General features: G+C 42.6%; 1 protein-coding gene across 6 annotated transcripts in view; it reads left to right on the forward strand.

Annotated features, from left to right (window-relative positions):
- CRTC1 (CREB regulated transcription coactivator 1) overlaps positions 1-15,438 on the forward strand; it is a 168,702-nt gene that overhangs the window by 102,593 nt on the left and 50,671 nt on the right. For all 6 annotated transcript variants that reach the window (XM_070745769.1, XM_070745785.1, XM_070745802.1 and 3 more), the window contains exons 3-6: positions 653-790; positions 1,685-1,746; positions 6,782-6,876; positions 12,345-12,430. In XM_070745769.1, the coding sequence (XP_070601870.1) occupies positions 653-790; positions 1,685-1,746; positions 6,782-6,876; positions 12,345-12,430 (381 nt within the window). The remainder of the gene's footprint in view (positions 1-652; positions 791-1,684; positions 1,747-6,781; positions 6,877-12,344; positions 12,431-15,438) is intronic.

A 15,438-nucleotide genomic window follows, 5' to 3' on the forward strand; every position in this document is an offset into this window, starting at 1 on the left:
CTGGAGCTGGGGGAAGGCAAAAATGCCCCCGTTTGTGCGAAAAATGGCCTGTTGTTTGCTCAATTTTTTTTTTTTTTTGCAAAAACTGCTGTTTTTGCCTTCTAGCCCCCAGGAGCTCTCTGCAGGCCTCCCAAACCCTCTGTCCACCCCATTTTTGCAAAAAAAACCAGTGCCATTTTTTGCAAAAAAGAGATATGGGGTGGGTGGGGGCTTTGGGAGGCCAAAAATGGCCCTATTCAGTATATAATATGCATCAACATTTCCACCCTCTTTTAGGAGGGAAAAGGGTATGTCTTGTACTCCCAAAAATACAGTAATTGTTTTTCAGTGTCATCACAACTTCAGATGGTCAATAAATGAACTGTTGTAAATCATGCCTGGGATAAACATATATCCATTGTAAGATAAAATACAGGAAATAGTAATAAGGGCAGACTAGATGGACCAAGAGGTCTTTTTCTGCCATCAGTCTTCTATGTTTCTATGTTTCTATCATGGGTTACCTGTCTGAATATTAAATCTTGTGAGAAAATAAATGTTTCACACTCTTTACAGTGCCAATTTCCCCAGTGGTGAGAATGTCACCTGAGTTAGCACCTGGTGGGCCATCCAGCCGGTTGGGTTTCAAGCTCTTTCTCTGTCTTTTCTTCAGACTCCTTTTCAGCCATCTGGGTTGGACACCAGTAGGACAACTCGACACCATGGGCTGGTAGACAGGGTGTATCGGGACAGGAATCGCCTTGGCTCACCACATCGGCGCCCTCTCTCTGTGGATAAGCATGGCAGACAGATATCCTTTGATTTGATAAAATGGCAGGAGTAGGATGGGGTAAGCAGGAGTATTCTTAGATCCGTAGATGATTATTATTAGACGAGCACGCGTTGAACCATAGCGATGACAAAATGCTTTTCTCCCTCTCCTCTTTAAAATAGGGTGATTAAATTAAGCTGGGGAGGACAAAGTCTTTTCTGTTATTTATTTGTTTATTTGTCAGTCAAACAAGTATAGTATTATAGTACATATTAACATAACATAAGTAGAACGTAGTAATAGAAAGGATAATAAGACAGTAGGACAGGGACATTAGGCACATAAGTGCACTTATGCACGCCCCTTACAGACCTCTTAGAAAAGGGGAGAGGTCAATTGTAGATAATGTAAGGTTGAAGATTTTAGGATTGGGGGAACAAACAACAGAGTCAGGTAATGAGTTCCAGGCGGTGACCACTCTATTGCTGAAATCAGTATTTTCTGCAGTCACGTTTGGAGCGATTTACATTCAGTTTGTATCTATTACGTGCTCTTGTGTTGTTGTTGTTGTTAAAGGTGAAGTAGTCGCTTCCTAGGTTAAATAAATCTGAATTTCAAGGCACTTTGTTCTTTAATCAGTCTTTTATACTTTTTAAGGCACATATAAATAGAGCCAAGTGCCTTTGTTCTAGCTGATTCTGCAGTGTTGTCACCTGACTGTTATGGTTATATATCATTGTTTTATGTGATCCTGGCTGGTTAGGATCACTAAAAGAACACAACAGTCCTGGAAAAATAATGGCATCACACTAACAATGAGTTATTGGTTGTTTCTAAAAGAAGAACTAATAGGGCAAAAAGTGTAGTTTTTAAAAAAAATCTTGGGACAAAGAAACATCTAAAAGTCATATCTCCCTTGACTGTCTGATTTACGTGGACAGCTGTCCATATGGTGCTGTCTACCTGTCTCCTCCTTCAGATACAAGCTGGAGAAGGTATGTATACAATAATTTTGAAATACAAAAGTCTAACTTTTCTGTTTACACGGCAATCTCTAAAAGCATATTTTTTGGCCCAGTAAAGAATATATTATGGTATATATCATACAATTCAAGAAATGCATGGCTCAAAAAAAATAAATAAAGGGAGCATTTTAAAAACAGAATATAACTTCAAGTAAATCAAACTTCTGTGAAATCAAACTGTCCACTTAGGAAGCAACACTGATTGACAGTCAATGTCACATGCTGTTGTGCAAATGCAATAATTGTTGTGCAAATGAAATATTCAATGAGAATATTTCATTCATTCAGATCTAGGATGTGTTATTTGAGTGTTCCCTTTATTTTTTTTGAGCAGTATATTTATTTACCTCTCCATTTTATGCAGCCAGCCAAAGACACTCATTGAGATGGGCAGACATGTAATTTGGATTAAAAATATTTATTTGACAAAACAATTACAATTAGTAGTTTTAACTGATTAGGTATGTGTCTGTATGTTTAACTATATGCTCCTTATAGTAAATTTTTTTAAAGCTAGTGGACTACAAATCCTGTACCATACCTTCTTTGATTAAATTTACCAATTTACCATTTAAATTTAAATGAGGCACGACATTAAATAAGAACCTAGATTAAGACTAGTAATAGTTTACTATCACAGTTGAGTAACCACCATAATTAAATCTGGGATTGGAATGTGGGCAATCCTTCCAGAAGTGCATCTGAAATGGTTCGATCTACTATTTTAAACTTTACTGCATATTCATGAGGATTGGTATCTTTCTCCTCACTACTTCTACTCTAAGGCAGGTGAATAATTAGTATAAATACTTCACGTAGTCAAAACAACATTAAGAAAAGAAATGAAAAACCATGGCGGCAGAATGAAATAATTATAAAAGCCTAGCAAATTAATCTCTCTCTGAACCTTCTGTTTCCCTTATATATAATTTGGGAAAAACATTCCAAAGCATCCCAGAGATAGGACAGGTTGACCACAGTGGGGCCCTTGGTGCTCACTGAGTTGAGTTGTTTTCTTGCAGATGTTTCATTATTTAAGTAGATAACATCTTCAGTGCTGGAAGGGAATGGGGTTTGTAGAATGGAATAGAATAGAATAGTTTAAAAAATGACAAGAAACATTAGGGGCACAAACGTTGATGAAATATACAAACCATGGGATAAATGGTACGACTGGATGCAGAATAGAATAACCTAAAAAAATGTTAAAAGACCCATACAAACTTAGATAACAACAAAATAATATTTACGTTTAGTAAGATAGTAGTTATCTATTTTTCTATTTATCTTTTAAATGACGAATCTAATCAATTAGAAATTGAACATTTGTATACTGAAATAGTAACGGGCAATGATCTGCATGTATATATATATTGAGATTTCTTTCTTTTTTATTGTATTTGAAAAACTAAATAAACCTTTAAAAATAGAATAGAATAGAATTTTATTGGCCAAGTGTGGTAGGACACAGAAGGAATTTGTCTTGGTGCATATGTTCTCAATATACATAAAAGAAAAGAAGTTTGTCAAGAATCATGAGCACTTAATGATAGTTTGAGTACAAAATAAGCAATCAAATCATATTAGAAAACAGTCAAATCATAAGGATACAAGCAGCAAAGTTACAGTCATTTATGGGAGGAGATAGGTGATGGGAATGATGAGAATATTAATAGTAGTGCAGACTTAGGAAATAGTTTGATGGTGGTGAGGGAATTATTTGTTTAGCAGAGTGATGGCATTTGGGAAAAACTGTCCTTGTGTCTAACGTCGTTTTGAGGGTAGGAGTTGAAGCAGTTTGTGTCCAGGGTGTGAGGTGTATGTAAATATTTTCACAGCGCTTTTTTTTTTTGACTCGTGCAGTATACTAGTGGCCACATATTGACCACAGGTTGAATGATCATGGAGGACATCTAACTCAGTCCAGTACTCCAAGCAAATTCTGCAGTCCAGGATTCATCTTCCGTGTCTTCAAAATAGCCTCTCTTGAAATATTTCCATCAGGAAAACCCTCCAGCTTCAGTAGCACTTCCCTGAGTTTTAAACATTTTAAAATATTTATTATTTATTTATTTATTAGATTTGTATGCCGCCCCTCTCCGTAGACTCGGGGCGGCTCACAACAAAATAAAACAGTTCATGACAAATCTAATAATTATAATTTAAAATATTTAGAAAACCCCATTTACTAAGCAAACATACGTACAAACATACCATGCATAAATTGTATATGCCTGGGGGAGATGTCTCAGTTCCCCCATGCCTGACGACAAAGGTGGGTTTTAAGGAGCTTACGAAAGGCAAGGAGAGTAGGAGCAGTTCTAATCTCTGGGGGGAGCTGGTTCCCGAGAGTCGGGGCCGCCACAGAGAAGGCTCTTCCCCTGGGGCCCGCCAACCGACATTGTTTAGTTGACGGGACCCGGAGAAGGTCCACTCTGTGAGACCTAATCGGTCACTGGGATTCGTGCGGCAGAAGGCGGTCTCGGAGATATTCTGGTCCAATGCCATGAAGGGCTTTAATTGTGACCGGAAATTGATCGGCAACCAATGCAGACTGCGGAGTGTTGGTGAAACATGGGCATACCTAGGGAAGCCCGTGATTGCTCTCGCAGTTGCATTCTGCACGATCTGGAGTTTCCGAACACTTTTCAAAGGTCGCCCCATGTAGAGAGCTTAAGTTCTTCTTTAACTTCCCAGCAAGGTCCCCCCACCTAATTCCACACGCTGATGAAAAAAGCTTTACCTTTTTTCATTACAATCCTTCCCATATTTAAAGACAGTCCTTAAACATTCCTTAGACAGACAGAAAAACAGAAGCAGCTTTCAAGTGGCAGTCTGCCATTTTCTGAACTGAACTTTAGAAACAACTTCGAGGGTGATATCAGTAGAAGAGCACATACTCTGATATTGCTGCCAACCTGCCTTTCATTGAAGACCTGTATACTGCACGAGTCAAAAAGAAGGCGGGGAAAATATTTACTGACCCCTCACATCCTGGACACAAACTGTTTCAACTCCTACCCTCAAAACGTCGCTACAGAGCACTGCACACCAAGACAACTAGACACAAGAACAGTTTTTCCCCCGAACACCATCACTCTACCAAACAAATAATTCACTCAACACTGTCAGACTTTCTACTAAATCTGCACTTCTATTCTACTAGTTTTTCTCATCATTCCTATCACCCATTTCCTCCCATGTTGACTGTATGACTGTAACTTGTTGCTTATATCCTAAGATTTTTATTAATATTGCTTCTTTATTGCTCATTTGACCCCTATGACAATCATTAAGTGTCGTACCACATGATTCTTGACAAATGTATCTTTTATTTTATGTACACTGAGAGCATATGCACCAAGACAAATTCCTTGTGTGTCCAATCACACTTGGCCAATAAAATTCTATTCTATTCTATATCAGTCTACATACAATTGTAAAAGTAAGGAACAACATTTTCAAAGTTTTGCAAGAAAGAGTCAGATATTGTAAGGAAGAGGGTTGCCATCAAGATGATTAATTATTATTTTAAGTATTGATTTTGTGTTTTTTATTGCTCATGTTGTTTTATTGTATGTTGAAAGAAAAATAAAGAAAATTTTTATACCCGAACAAAAAAGATGAGGATCGTTATAAAAGAGACAATCACATAAATTCACTTAATATTGCTGGCATATATGCATAAAATAGGGATTTTTCACAATAGAAATAACATAACCTTTATTGTCATTTTTTTGGGTGAGTACAATAGCATACATTTAAAAAATGAAATTCTGATGCGCAATCTCAACACGCACACATACTGTATATGTGTATGTGTGTGTATGTATTATATCCTCACATGTACGGATATAATATAAACACACGCAAGGGCAGAATTTATTTATTTATTTCATTCGACTTCTATGCCGCCCAATCCCGAAGGACTCAGAGTGGCTTACAACAATATAAAAAATACAAATACAATAAAAAGAAGTCAAATATAGATATTTAGAACAATCAACCCCAGTTAAAAACCCACAACAAACACACACACACAAAATATGGCAGGATTTGGTTATTTTTTTATCACCCACTTTGCTTCAACTGCTATGAGTTTGGAACCAACCTCTCTGGGGTCAGTTTGAATGGCTTTTTGTGCTGACAAAGGTGAAAAACAGTCCTTTTATTTATTTTATTTTATTTATTTATTGAATTCGTATGCCGCCCCTCTCCGTGGACTCGGGGCGGCTAACAACAGTAGTAAAAACAGCATGTGACAATCCAATAGTAAAACAGCTAAAAACCCTTGTTATAAAAACCAATCATACATACAAACATACCATGCATAAATTGTAGAAGCCTAGGGGGAAAGAATATCTCAGTTCCCCCATGCCTGACGACAGAGGTGGGTTTTAAGGAGCTTACGAAAGGCAAGGAGGGTGGGGGCTATTCTAATCCCTAGGGGGAGTTGGTTCCAGAGGGTCGGGGCCGCCACAGAGAAGGCTCTTCCCCTGGGTCCCGCCAAACAACATTGTTTAGTTGACGGGACCTGGAGAAGGCCAACTCTGTGGGACCTAACCGGTCGCTGGGATTCGTGTGGCAGAAGGCGGTCCCTGAGATAATCTGGTCCGGTGCCATGAAGGGCTTTATAGGTCATAACCAACACTTTGAATTGTGACCGGAAACTGATCGGCAACCAATGCAGACTGCGGAGTGTTGGTGTGACATGGGCATATTTAGGGAAGCCCATGATAGCTCTCGCAGCTGCATTCTGCACGATCTGAAGTTTCCGAACACTTTTCAAAGGTAGCCCCATTTTAGGTATTCCAGTCATTCGCCATTCATTTGACTTGCATTATGCTTGGATATCAGTTCATGAAGAGCCATGGCTATAAACTCTATCCCAGGCAGATAATATAGGAATGTGAGGAATGCTTAGCAGCTTGGCAAAGAAGTATACATTACAAATGCTTTATATACTTGGCTAGTATTTTCACGATTTCTTCCCCTTTGTCACTAGGACCAATTCTGATTCTGCCCTGCACCAGAGCACAATGACGCCCACTCAGACAGAGCCTTTCTCAGCTGGGTCACAGGATATGCAACAAAAAAGAGGTGACTTAAAAAAAAGACACACAAAGCAAGCACAATCCAGGAGTTGTGAAAAAAAGAAAGCTGTAAAATTGCCTGTAAACTTTCCTGGGGGGGGGGGGGGGGAGGTGTTTGAAGAGATGCAGCAAAGATGATGAAATTTCACATTAGAAAAATGTTATGCAGAAATTGAAGTTATTTTGGCTGTTTGTGTGTTTGATCCCAAAGAGGAATAATCAAGATAGAAACGGATTCACTGAAAACACTGGAAAGTATGTTAATGCTTATGTTTGTACAAAACATAATGTATCATAATGAATCACGACAAATAAAACAAATTACTGCATAGCTAGAGGTATAACAAGCAGGAAGAGGGAGATTGTGATCCCCTTATATAGAGCGCTGGTGAGACCACATTTGGAGTACTGTGTTCAGTTCTGGAGACCTCACCTACAAAAAGATATTGACAAAATTGAACGGGTCCAAAGACGGGCTACAAGAATGGTGGAAGGTCTTAAGCATAGAACGTATCAGGAAAGACTTAATGAACTCAATCTGTATAGTCTGGAGGACAGAAGGGAAAGGGGGGACATGATCGAAACATTTAAATGTGTTAAAGGGTTAAATAAGGTCCAGGAGGGAAGTGTTTTTAATAGGAAAGTGAACACAAGAACAAGGGGACATAATCTGAGGTTAGTTGGGGGAAAGATCAAAAGCAACATGAGAAAATATTATTTTACTGAAAAAGTAGTAGATCCTTGGAACAAACTTCCAGCAGACGTGGTAGATAAATCCACAGTAACTGAATTTAAACATGCCTGGGATAAACATATATCCATCCTAAGATAAAATGCAGAAAATAGTATGGCAGACTAGATGGACCATGAGGTCTTTTTCTGCCGTCAGACTTCTATGTTTCTATGTTAATGCTTATGTTCGTACAAAACATAGATAATGTATCATAATGAATCACGACAAATAATACTTGGGTTCCTCTCCCACCCTCCAAATTCTTGCGTCTCCAAATAAACCAAATAAATAAACTGGAATAGATGGATAGTTTTCCCCAAAATAAGATATCCCCTGATAATAAGCCCATTCAGGCTTTTGAGTGCATGGCAATAAGGCCAAGCGCTTACCGTATTTTTCGCTCTATAAGACGCACCTGCTGATAAGACGCACCTAGATTTTAGAGGAGGAAAATAGAAAAAAAATATTTTGAGCCAAAAAGGGGAGAGGAAGAGAGGAAGGAGTGAAAGAAGGGAGTGAGGGAGGGAAGAAGGGAGGAAGGAAAAGGAAAGCAAGAAATGGAGGGAGGAAAGGAAGGAAGGAAGGAAAGAAAGAAAGAAAGAAAGAAAGGGGGAAGGGACAGGAACAGAGGAAGGAAGCAAGGAAACTTATGAAAGGGGAGAGTAAGAGAGGAAGGACTGAAGGGAGGGAGGGAAGAAGGTAGGAAGGAGAAAGAAAAGAAGAAATAGAGGAAGGGAAGGTAAAAGAGAGAAAGAAAAAGAGCAAGAAAGAAAGCAAGAAAGAGAGAAAGAAAGAAAATGAAAGAGAAATAAAAATAGAGAGGGGGAATGAAAGAAATGGAATGAGGGAAGGAAGGAGAGAAAGAAAGCAAGAGAAAGAAAAAAGAATGAAAGAGCAAGAGAGCAAGAGAGAAAAAGAAAGAAGGAAAGAAAGAAAGAAAGGCAACTTCAAAGAAAGGCTCACTGAGCATCTCTCACTCTCTCTCTCTTTCTATCCCTCTTTCTTTCTTTCTTTCTCTTCCTTTCTCTCTCTCCTCTTTCTTTATCTCCTCTCTCTCTCTCCCTCTCTCTTTCTCTCCCCCCTCCCTCCCCCTTTCCCTCTCTCTTTCTCTCTCTCTTGCTATCTCTCCCCCCTCTCCCTCTCTCTCCCCCCTCTCCCTCTCTCTTTCTCTCTCCCTCTCTTGCTATCTCTCCCCCCTCTCCCACTCTCTTTCTCCCTCTCCCTCTCTTTCTCTCTCTCCCCCTCTCTCTTTCTCTCTCTCTCCCCCTCTTTCTCTCTCTTCTTCTCACTTTCTCTCTCTTGTTTCCTTTCTGTCTGGGCAGATGGCTGCCTTCTGCCTTGGGGCGCGATTCGCCCCCTCTCCTCCTCCGCCGCCGCCTTCTGCCTTGGGGCGCGATCCGCCCCCTCTCCTCCTCCGCCGCTTCCTGCCTTGGGCGAGCAATCCCGGAGTCCGGGACTGTGTGGCTTTGCGCCATGAAGAGGAAACGGCTCCGGCAGCAGGGAAAAGTCGGCCGTTTTCTCTTCATAGCGTAAAGCCACCCTGTCCCGGACTGCTCGCCCAAGGCAGGGGGCGGCGGAGGAGGAGAGGGGGCGGATCGCGCCCCAAGGCAGAAGGCAGCGACGTTGGAGAGGGGGCAGATTGCGCCCCAAGGCAGGAGGAGGCAGCGGAGGAGAGGAGGCAGATCGCGCCCCAACGCAGGAGGTGGCAGAGGAGGAGAGGAGGCGGATCGGGCGGGCAATAGGGCAGCGTGGAGAAGCCAGCGGGGAGGCAGGGGTGGCCGCGGCTCCCTTTACTCCTACTGCCACACCTCCCCGCCCCCGCCCACCTCCCCGCGGGCTGGCAGGGGGATGGGGAGCGCGCGCCCGTGGAAAAGGGCGCTCGGGTGTATTTGGGGGTGCACGCCTGCTCACGGGCGCAGCTTACGAGGAACGGTGGGCCAGGCAGCAGCTAGCCAGCCAGCCGGCGGGATGGCGCTTCCGAATTCGCAGCCTCCCCCCCCCTCCCTGCCTGCATCTTCGCTCCATAAGACGAGGCTGATTTTTCATCCTACTTTGGGAGGGAAAAAACTGCGTCTTATGGAGCGAAAAATACGGTATTTCAGGGTTCAAAAAAATATAAAACAGGGTCTTATTTCTGGGGAAACACGGTAGTAACGTGACCAAGCCCAAGACTTTTCGGATTTTCAGTGATATTTTGAGGGGATCAGCATTTAATAATACATCTCTGAACTTTCAGCTATACTCCAGGTTCATATAATGATATAGGTAATCTTGTGTCCATCGTATCTGAACTTCACACCAAGTTAGTATTAAAGTTGGATTTGTCCTACTACTTGTTTCTTACTGGACTTGTTGATTTATTTTTTTTTAAGTGAAGTGGCCAGTAATTTGGTCACTGAGCTATGTGTGATCTTTTCTTAAGCAGCTTTGAAAAATGCCTTCTGCTGAAAGTAACTCCACCTGAGCAACAGCTGGCTTTACTTCCCTGATAAGAATACAGTGATCCCTCGAGTTTCGCGATCGCGATCTTCGCGAAACGCTACATCGCGATTTAAAAAAAAAAATATTAATTTTTTAAAAAACCACTTCCGCGTTTGGCTTCAGGACTCAGCTGGGAAGCGGCGCGGCTGTTTTAAAAGGTCGCAGCCGGCCTGGGGGGCTTCCCAGCACCCCCCCCGAACCCCCAACCTGGGTCTTCCCGGCCGCCCACGCAAAGGGGAAACCCCGGCTCCTCGCTGATGCCCGCCGCTCGCCCGCCCGCCAGCAAGAGGGGGAAGACCCAGGGAAGGTTCCTTCGGCCGCCCAGCAGCTGATCTGCTCGGTAGCGCAGCAGCAGCGAGGAGCCGAATCGGGGTTTCCCCTTTGCGTGGGTGGCGGGGAACGCAAACTCCACCATCTACGCATGCGCGCCCATAGAAAAAAAGGGCGCGCATGCGCAGATGGCGTTTTTACTTCCGCAACCCTACATCGCGAAAAATCGATTATCGCGAGGGGTCTTGGAACGGAACCCTCGCGATAATAGAGGGATCACTGTAAATTGAAGTCTTCATTTTCTTCCCCTTCCACTGTAGCCCTGCACAGCTGTCCACTTGCTTCACATGAGCTTTGAAGAATGGAGGGGGTTGTAGACACGCACACAACCTTTCTCCCAGTTCTGCCCTCCCTCTCCTTCTAAAACAGAGGTCTTCAAACTTGGCAACTTTAAGACTTTTGGATGTCAACTCTCAGAATTCTCTCAGAGATCTGAGAGTTGACATCCAAAAGTCTTAAAGTCGCCAAGTTTGAAGACCTCTGTTCTAAAAGGATTTCTATTTGACATGTGCTTGATATTGTTCTGTCTGGGTCACTCCAGAAGCCAATACCAACCCAAAAAGAGAAGCCAGACACACTGGTAAAAGGCAAAGGCAGTTTTATAAAATGCAAGAAAAACACAGGTAACAGAAAATGTCCTTACAAACAGGAAAATGCTGTATCTTCAGATATATCAACGAAGGCAAAAGTCCATGCAGCAATACAGAATTCTTGCTGCCAAGCCGAGGCTGTAGATAGCAGACCCACACCTCCCACGGGTCTTCCAAAGCTGCTGGGCCACAAGCCAGGAACAGAGACGCCGAGAAACAAGACAGGATAACGCAACTCCAAACTGATAACACTCCACATGGCTTCAAGGGCTTGCTTGCCTTTTAAACCCTGCTAAGGAGGACCACACCCAAACCCAGCTGTTCCTAATTCAGTGCTGATAATACTTCTTTAATTGCTCCTTTCTTTGACCGTCTCTGTCGCATGTCAATGACGGCTTGAGCCTCATCACCTAATGACTCCAAACTACTGGCTGGGGACAGCCCCCCCCCCGGCCGGGCTCTCATGCTGTTTTCCATCCCATTCCTGATTTTCCTCTCCCCTGTTCAGCCCCCTCCTCTTCGCTGTCATCCTCCTCCGGGCATGGAGCCAGCAGAGACACAGCCGGTCCCTGAGCAAGCCTCAGGCTGAACTACAACAGATATGAGGAAAACATTTCCTAATAAAAGCAGATCCCTCAAATGTGTTGAAGCTGCTTCTTTTGTTTGAGTGATGGGGGAAATCCCTTTTGTCCCCTCCCTTCAATATCTGGGGATCAGAAACTGGGGAGGTGATGTGGGGGACTCAGCCTGCCACTTTTAGCATGCACAAGAACTATAATGTTAGAATGGTCATTGCGAAGAAAGGAGATGGGTAAGGGGGGACATGATCGAAGCATTTAAATATGTTGAAGGGTTAAATAAGGTTCAGGAGGGAAGTGTTTTTAATAGGAAAGTGAACACAAGAACAAGGGGGCACAATCTGAGATTAGTTGGGGGAAAGATCAGAAGCAATGTGAGAAAATATTATTTTACTGAAAGAGGAGTAGATGCTTGGAACAAACTTCCAGCAGACGTGGTTGGTTAATTCACAGTAACTGAGTTTAAACATGCCTGGCATAAATATATATCCATCCTAAGATATAAATTAGATTAGATTAGATTTATTGGATTTATATGCTGCCCCTCTCCGCAGAGTCGGGGCGGCATATAAAATACAGGAAATAGTATCGGCAGGCTAGATGGACCATGAGGTCTTTTTCTGCCGTCAATCTTCTATGTTTCTATGTTTCTAGTTCTTCTATGTTAGTTGATAGCCCTACGAAGGAACCTCTCTACTCACTTCTCCTCTTTCCCAGAGATTTTCAGAGCACACTTGGCTGATATATTTTTTTCTCACACTAGTCTTATTACTGACGGTTCCAGGCATGGAAGAAGATGCATCAGAGACAGAGAAAAATCTTTCAAAACAAGGATGGGATACTAAGAAGGTACTGGCACTAATTTTGTGGAGTATATGACTTACTGACCACCGTTGAACCATCAGAGGTAGTAAAGCTTCCTTCTTAGAGTGCAACACATATGTAGAAGTGAAAGGGGCTATTTCAGACTTTAAAGTGAACTGTATGTTTGGTATATAAACCAGGGCAGGGATACTGTGAGCACTTTTTAATTCTAAAGCAGGAAGAGGGAGATTGTGATCCCCTTATATAGAGCGCTGGTGAGACCACATTTGGAATACCGTGTTCAGTTCTGGAGACCTCACCTACAAAAAGACATTGACAAAATTGAACGGGTCCAAAGATGGGCTACAAGAATGGTGGAAGGTCTTAAGCATAAAACGTATCAGGAAAGACTTCATGAACTCAATCTGTATAGTCTGGAGGACAGAAGGAAAAGGGGGGACATGATCGAAACATTTAAATATGTTAAAGGGTTAAATAAGGTTCAGGAGGGAAGCATTTTTAATAGGAAAGGGAGCACAAGAACAAGGTGACACAATCTGAAGTTAGTTGGGGGAAAGATCAAAAGCAACATGAGAAAATATTATTTTACTGAAAGAGTAGTAGATCCTTGGAACAAACTTCCAGCAGACGTGGTTGGTAAATCCACAGTAACTGAATTTAAACATGCCTGGGATAAACATATATCCATTGTAAGATAAAATACAGGAAATAGTATAAGGGCAGACTAGATGGACCATGAGGTCTTTTTCTGCCATCAGTGTTATATGTTTCTATGTTTCTAATTTTCAAGCAGCCAGAAATTGAATTTGGTGTTACTGGTTATAGCATATTCCAACAATTTGGCTTTATGTCATTCTCAAGGAGGAGGGGGCAACATAGAAATCCCCCTCTTTCACAGCCCAGCTCCCTCCCCCAAAATATTGCTTTTGTCATCCACAGCTCTCTCCATTCACGTCGAGGCATGTGTAGTAGAATTGGCAGCTGAAGTGGTGTGTGTGGAGTTAAAGGACAGCTTAGGTTGGAATTCCTGCAGGGAAGGAAGTGATAAGAGACCCTATCCCCCTACCCCACTCTCCTCAATCCTTGGAGTACTTATCTGGTTGTTCTCAAGAGAGTAAAGTCAGTCTAGGGAGATTCTTGTAAATAGGCAAGCAGCAATGGAGCCTGGAACTAGGAATGGCTGTTTGTATGCATGTTTTTTTAGAGTACAGTGGTACCTCTCTACCTAAGAACGCCTCTACTTACGAACTTTTCAAGATTTTTTTTGCCTCTTCTCAAGAACTATATTCCACTTACAAAACCGAGCCTCCGAAACTGTAACCGGAAAAGGCAGGGAGAAGCCTCCGTGGGGCCTCTCTAGGAATCTCCTGGGAGGAAACAGGGCCGGAAAAGGCGGGGAGAAGCCTCTGTGGGGCCTCTCTAGGGATCTCCTGGGAGGAAACTGAGCCAGAAAAGGTGGGGAGAAGCCTCCGTGGGGCCTCTCTAGGAATCTCCTGGGAGGAAACAGGGCTGGAAAAGGCAGGGAGAAGCCTCCGTGGGGCCTCTCTAGGAATCTCCTGGGAGGAAACAGGGCCGGAAAAGGCGGGGAGAAGCCTCTGTGGGGCCTCTCTAGGGAACTCCTGGGAGGAAACTGAGCCAGAAAAGGTGGGGAGAAGCCTCCGTGGGGCCTCTCTAGGAATCTCCTGGGAGGAAACAGGGCCGGAAAAGGTGGGGAGAAGCCTCTGTGGGGCCTCTCTAGGGAACTCCTGGGAGGAAACTGAGCCAGAAAAGGTGGGGAGAAGCCTCCGTGGGGCCTCTCTAGGAATCTCCTGGAAGGAAACAGGTCCGGAAAAAGCTGGGAGAAGCCTCTGCGTGGGGCCCCTCTAGGAAACTCCTGGGAGGAAATGGAGCCAGAAAAGGCGGGGAGAAGCCTCCGTGGGGCCTCTCTAAGAATCTCCTGGGAGGAAACAGGGCCTCCACCCTCCCTGTGGTTTCCCCAATCGCAAGCATTATTTGCTTTTACAATGATTCCTATGGGAAAAATTGCTTCTTCTTACAAACTTTTCTACTTAAGAACCTGGTCACGGAATGAATTAAGTTCATAAGTAGAGGTACCACCTTGTTATATTTTACTGTGTTGTTGTTACATTTTGTTGTTTCTCTATTTTATGACTACTGTTAGCCGCCCTGAATCATCTTTGCAGAGGGCGGCATACAAATATAAATAATAAATAAAATGAATGAATGAATGAAAGAAAGAAAGAAAAAGAAAGAAAGAAAGAAACTTCTCTGATCAGCTGACAGTGTCGCCCTGGTTTCTTCCGCCTGACAGCATTAAAGCATTAAAGAATTGGCTGTTAGTTGGAGAAGGTGGACTAGAAGGTGGACCAGTTCTTCAATAGAGACATTTTTCCCCTACATAAATAAGTACAGCTATAGTCCAGATGTCTGGGTTGATCCAGGTGGGTGGGAGCTTCAGGTAGCAACCTTTGATATTATCTATATCTATCTATCTATCTATCTATCTATCTATCTATCTATCTATCTATCTATCTATCTCTCCTCTCTCTGTCTCCTCTCTCTCTCTCTCTCTCATCTCTCTATCTCTATCTATCTATCTCTCATCTCTCTCTCTCTCATATCTCTCTATCTCTATCTATCTATCTATCTCTCATCTCTCTCTCTCTCTCATCTCTCTATCTCTATCTATCTATCTCTCATCTCTCTCTCTCTCATATCTCTCTATCTCTATCTATCTATCTATCTCTCCTCTCTCTCTCTCCTCTCTCTCTCTCTCTCATCTCTCTATCTCTATCTATCTATCTATCTATCTATCTCTCATCTCTCTCTCTCTCATATCTCTCTATCTCTATCTATCTATCTATCATCTCTCTATCTCTATCTATCTATCTATCTATCTATCTATCAATCACCTATCTATCATCTATCTATCTATCTATCTATCTATCTATCTATCTATATCATCTCTCTCTCTTTCTCCTCTCTCTCTCTCTCTCTATCTATCATCTCTCTCTCTCTCTCTCTCTCTATCT

The sequence above is a fragment of the Erythrolamprus reginae genome, chromosome 1, assembly GCF_031021105.1.
Source record: "Erythrolamprus reginae isolate rEryReg1 chromosome 1, rEryReg1.hap1, whole genome shotgun sequence".
NCBI lineage: Eukaryota > Metazoa > Chordata > Lepidosauria > Squamata > Dipsadidae > Erythrolamprus > Erythrolamprus reginae.